The 5,000-nt window shown below is 37.1% G+C and overlaps 2 protein-coding genes and 1 long non-coding RNA gene across 3 annotated transcripts in view; all 3 read right to left on the bottom strand.

Moving 5' to 3' along the window:
- Nucleotides 1-1,424, bottom strand: part of LOC137635659 (uncharacterized) — a 1,713-nt gene extending 289 nt beyond the window's left edge. The window contains exon 1 of the mRNA XM_068368118.1: nt 1-1,424. This exon is cut by the window's left edge and continues 289 nt beyond it. Coding sequence (XP_068224219.1) covers nt 1-1,424 — 1,424 coding nt within the window.
- Nucleotides 1,425-1,757: 333 nt separating this feature from the next.
- Nucleotides 1,758-4,760, bottom strand: LOC137635657 (uncharacterized). Its single transcript, XM_068368117.1, has one exon. The coding sequence runs from the start codon at nt 4,758-4,760 to the stop codon at nt 1,758-1,760; it is 3,003 nt and encodes a 1,000-aa protein (XP_068224218.1).
- Nucleotides 4,761-4,836: 76 nt separating this feature from the next.
- Nucleotides 4,837-5,000, bottom strand: part of LOC137635658 (uncharacterized) — a 691-nt gene continuing 527 nt past the window's right edge. The window contains exon 3 of the long non-coding RNA XR_011042749.1: nt 4,837-4,989. This is a non-coding gene — a long non-coding RNA (uncharacterized lncRNA). The remainder of the gene's footprint in view (nt 4,990-5,000) is intronic.

Raw genomic sequence — 5,000 nt, 5'->3', positions numbered from 1 at the left:
GTTCCTAATTCTACATCCATACCAGGTTTTATTCCAATAGGCCTTTCATTCATTAGGTTTGCTATTTCAAAAAATGTTGTCTGCAAAGCACTAAATGTCAAGATGGTAGTTCCTATGAGCATTGACAGAGACCTTTTTACAGACTTAATTAAGGCCTCACTTACCCCATTCTGCCATGCAGCATCTGCAGACCGATTAAATTTCCATTTCAAGCCTTCCTTTGCTCCAAATTCAGTGATCTCGTGTATGTTCCAGTTGTTATCACTCTTAAGTTCTTTACTTGCTGATACCAATTGTGAGCCTAAGTCAGAGTGTACAGTATCAGGATAGCCATGAACCGCTGTAAATCTTCTGAAACACTTTAAAAAACTATAAGTATCATATCCATCTACAACATCAATATACACGGCACGTGTAACAATACAATTGAATATAACACCATAAGCTTTAACAGTTGTCCTTTTCTTTACATTATCTTTGATTTGAAAATGTCCAAAAATATCCACAGCAGTGTGATAGAATGCTGGACAAGGACTCATTCTTTCATCAGAAATCTGACCCATTCTTTGACCTTCAACTTTGGCATCCAGTTTCCTGCAAAGAATACAACCTCTCTTTATCGATCTTATGATTTTACGTGCTGAAGGAACCAAAAATTTAGACTGAAGCTTACATAGTGTAACATCAGCTCCAGCATGATCCAACCTGTGTAAATAACTAATGTACAAGACTGTAAATGGATGCTTACCAGGTAATAGAATGAAGCTATCTTGGTTCCAATTATGTTTCAACCATCTTTCCATTCTTTGTCCTACCATAATTGTACCATCTTCAGCTTGAAATGGTCCTAATCTTTGAAAATATTTTTTCCAGTTCTCAGAAAGACTTTTTTGTGCTTGCATAATCCAAAACCTCTCAGCTTCCTTAAGTGATCTAGGTTCAAGTTTCTTTAGAACACCCTTAAAAGATTTCACCTTAACAATGTTAAATATCCTAGCAGTGACTGCAATTAACATATTATAGTTGTTGAATTTCGACGCATCAATTATGGTTTCTTCATGAACAGAGTATTGTGCAAGATTAACATGAATTCTATCAGGTAACTCACAATTCACCGATTGACTGATAGGCCACACTTCTAAAGGAAGGGCCATGAACTCTGGACCATATTTCCATGAATAGACAACTGCAACATTTAAAGGGTCCTGGGGTCTGGTCAATAGATCAGCAGGATTTAATCCAGAAGCAATCCACCACCATTCATTTGGGTCACTTTTTGATTGAACTTCTGCTATTCTAGTGGCTACGAAAGTTCCAAAGCCATAAGATTCCTTTTGGATTTGTGCTCTAACAATGGAGGAATCTGTTATGTGCATCACCGAACTAAATTTATATGTCATTTCATCTTCAATGGCTTTACGCATCCTGCATGCTATAACAGCTCCACACAATTCAAGCCTTGGAATCGATAACTGTCTACTAGGGGCTATCCTACTCTTTGCCACAATGAGCCTGCTCTCAAATGCACCAGACTCTAACTCCCACCTAGCATATGCAACAGCACCATAAGCATTTGTTGAACTATCACTGAAAATAACAAGTAAAGGCAATCCTTTGGCTGAGGTTGGCTTAACATTCCTTTCAAAATACAGAGTTTCAGTGCCAAATAACTCACAAAAATATGACACCCATTGTTCTTTTAAATAGGAAGGCAAGGGATCGTCCCATCCTAATTTAAAGTCACATTTCACAGTGTCTCATAGCAAAATCTTTGCTTTTAGTGTGAATGGAAGCAAAAACCCCAGTGGGTCGTAAACAGAACACATCTGACTGACGACAACCCTTTTTGTTAAAACTGAAGGTATATTTTCAACGAAATTCAACTTGTTTAAGTCTGGTTCTGTTCTTACACCCTTATATTTTGGAGAGAAATTTAACTTAGTTTTAAAATAAAACACATCCTTATTGCATTGCCAGTTAAGGCCAAGTATTCTTTCATTACTATTCTGGGACACTTCAAAGTCAGAATGCTCATTATCTCCAGTAATGGTCCATCGTTTAATTTTAAAACTGCCTTTAGAGAGTACATTTTCAATATCTCTAATTAGGCTAAATGCCTCAGCTTTACTCTCAACAGAATGGATTATGTCATCTACATAGGAATTAGTCATTATCACACGTGATGCTTCTGGGAAGTCTTTTACCGACAATTCTGCAGTATGTCTGAGAGCTAACATTGCAATAATTCTTGAGGGCCTATCCCCGAAACCCATGCATGTCATTACATAGTGATCAGGTTTGCGATTACTTTGCAAATTTCTCCAAACAAATCTATGTACATGTTGTTCTAATTCTGGAAGCTTAATGCAATTATACATTTTGCTTATGTCACCGGCTATGCCTATAGCCTTTTCACGAAATCTTAGTAATATACCAAACATTGAGTTCAAAATATTAGGGCCCTTTGCCCAAAAACTATTTAGAGACTGGCCCATATACTTCGCCGATGAATCAAAAACAATTCTCAATGGGGTTGATACACATCCTGGTTTTAACACTTCATGATGTTGAATGTATGTGACAGGACCAACATAGTTTTTAACCTCTTCATCGGATAACTTCCGAATTACATTCCCCTTTGTCATGTCAAGTATCTGGTTATTATAAGCTTGAGCATAGTCTGAACCCAGTTTCATCAATCTTTTCTCTGTGCCTTTCAGTCTAGCAACAGCTACATTATTTTGCAACAGTTTGGGATCCTTAGTCCATGGCAATTTAGCAGACCATTCTTTTTTGTCCGGGTAATACATCAACCCACTTTCAATAAGAGCCAGCTCCTTTTCCTCTTTTATACTATAATTGCCATTGCCTGTTGCACATTTCCCACAACGACAACTACCACATCTGGGATTACAATCAGTTCCTAAGTGTTCAATGGTGAAGAAATCATTTATCTGTGCTGTAATATCAATTACGGGTTCTACAGATATATCATAGTCGGATATTGTACTGGAAACATGATTAATGCTAATGCCTGGATTACTCCTAAACACTGATAAGGTAACAATGTCGGGATGACTGCCATACACACACATTCCAAACTGTGATTCCCTGAGCTGTAAATTTTCAGCCACAGTTTCCTTAACTGTTGGAATTAAAGAGCAATAATCAGAACCAATTAGGAGATCTATTTTCCCATAAGGTCTATCTAATGCACATACATTAACACCCTTGAATAAATGTTTCACTTTTGATAAATCTACCTTACCGACTTGAGATGTAATGTCATCGATTCCATAAGCAGTAACATTGACATCATTCCCATCCTTGTCGGTTAAAACCAGATCATACTCTTTACTACTGTATGTCACAGTTTTGTCGCCCAATTTAGTCACAGCTAATCTGACACATTTTCCTTTCAGTCCCAATGCCTTAGCCACATCATTTCTGATCATTGTTATATCAGCTCCCGAGTCAAATAAAGTTTGTAACTCCTGATTACCACACTTGATCTTGTTAACCATAAATAAAACACCGTTTCTTTTCAGACTTACAAAGGAATTTCCTGTTATGAATCCCTCATGTATAATAGTATGATGAAGTCTCCCACAAGATTCATTGTTAACATCTACAGTATTACATCTGGACTTCTTTAGACATTTTCTTGCTATGTGAACACCTTTAAGGCAATTAAAGCAAATACCTTTCTTCTTTACACTCTCCATTCTGTCATTGATACTCAAGTTCTGGAAAGTTGTACAGTCTAAGATATCATGTCCATCTGAGCCATGATACCAGCACCTATGCAGCCTTGTGTTGTCACTGACCTTATTCCTGTTCCGTTCAGCATTTTCTTCTGTAATTTTAGTGAAAAGGTCAGTGATATTTGTAATAGCATTTTCAAGTCCTGCTATCCTTTCCATTACATCTGACTCTCTTCCTTGCTTTGTACTACGCTGATCTTCATAAGTGCAGGTATAATTCACTTTAGCCTTAATATTATTATTGCTTCTAATATTAGCATTAAGATATTTCATTGATTTCTTTTCACTCAAAAGGTATTCCAACAACTTTCCGAATAGGTCACGATTACCTACACACTCTGCTAACTTAACCCATTCACGCTTCTGAGTAGGTGGTAATAGTTTTTCTATCTGGCTAGTCATGTTAGCAGTATTTAATTCTGAAGCCAAACTCATTTGGTCTAAGTAAAGATAGCATTGCTCAATCTTATCAACCATCCTAATGAAACTCTCACTATCCCCTTCGGAAATAGGTTTAATTGACCTTATGTCCTCTACTACTACATCAATAATGGTTCTGCTGTTCCCAAAAGTTTCATCTAATCGCTCAAACATTTGATCGAAGTCATGATCTGCACCACGAACTGTATCCAAGGCCTCTCCTGAGAGACACTGTCTTAGCACAAAGGGATCTTTCCCATAATTTGATTGCATTAGTCTAAAAAAATCTCTCTTGAAATTGCTATAATCTCTCACATCTCCGTGAAACCTGGGCACATCAATCGGTTTTACTTTTAAAACTTTTTTCACCTGCATTTCGTCTTTAACTTTCACAAATATCACATGAGCTGCACACTTTCTATCTTCTAATGCTTTGATATAAACATTAGCTTCCTCTATCAATTGAGCATCACAGTTCTCATATAACAAATTGCAATACTGTTCATTAGCTAGTTCAACTTCATCATAAGCCTTAACAACACTCTCGTATCTTTCTTCTAAAATTTCTAATGCCATTTGATCTAACATATACTCATGAAACTTATCAAGCTTACGTGTTAGGTTTGCCTTTGCTGTTCCCCTCCGCTGTTTGTCCTTCTTCTGTGCTTCCAGTGACATCCTAGCACTATCATTTTCCCCCGTGGAGCTGCCGTTTTTCCCTTTATCTGTCATGATGAGTGTTGTCGAAATGTATGCTCAGGTACCAGATAAAAACTCAGCTTGTCGTAAAACGTTTAATTTCGACCTGTAACATTA

Source organism: Palaemon carinicauda, unplaced genomic scaffold (genome assembly GCF_036898095.1).
Source record: "Palaemon carinicauda isolate YSFRI2023 unplaced genomic scaffold, ASM3689809v2 scaffold1560, whole genome shotgun sequence".
In the NCBI taxonomy this organism is placed as follows: Eukaryota; Metazoa; Arthropoda; class Malacostraca; order Decapoda; family Palaemonidae; genus Palaemon; species Palaemon carinicauda.
This window is presented reverse-complemented; position numbering and strand designations above follow the sequence as displayed.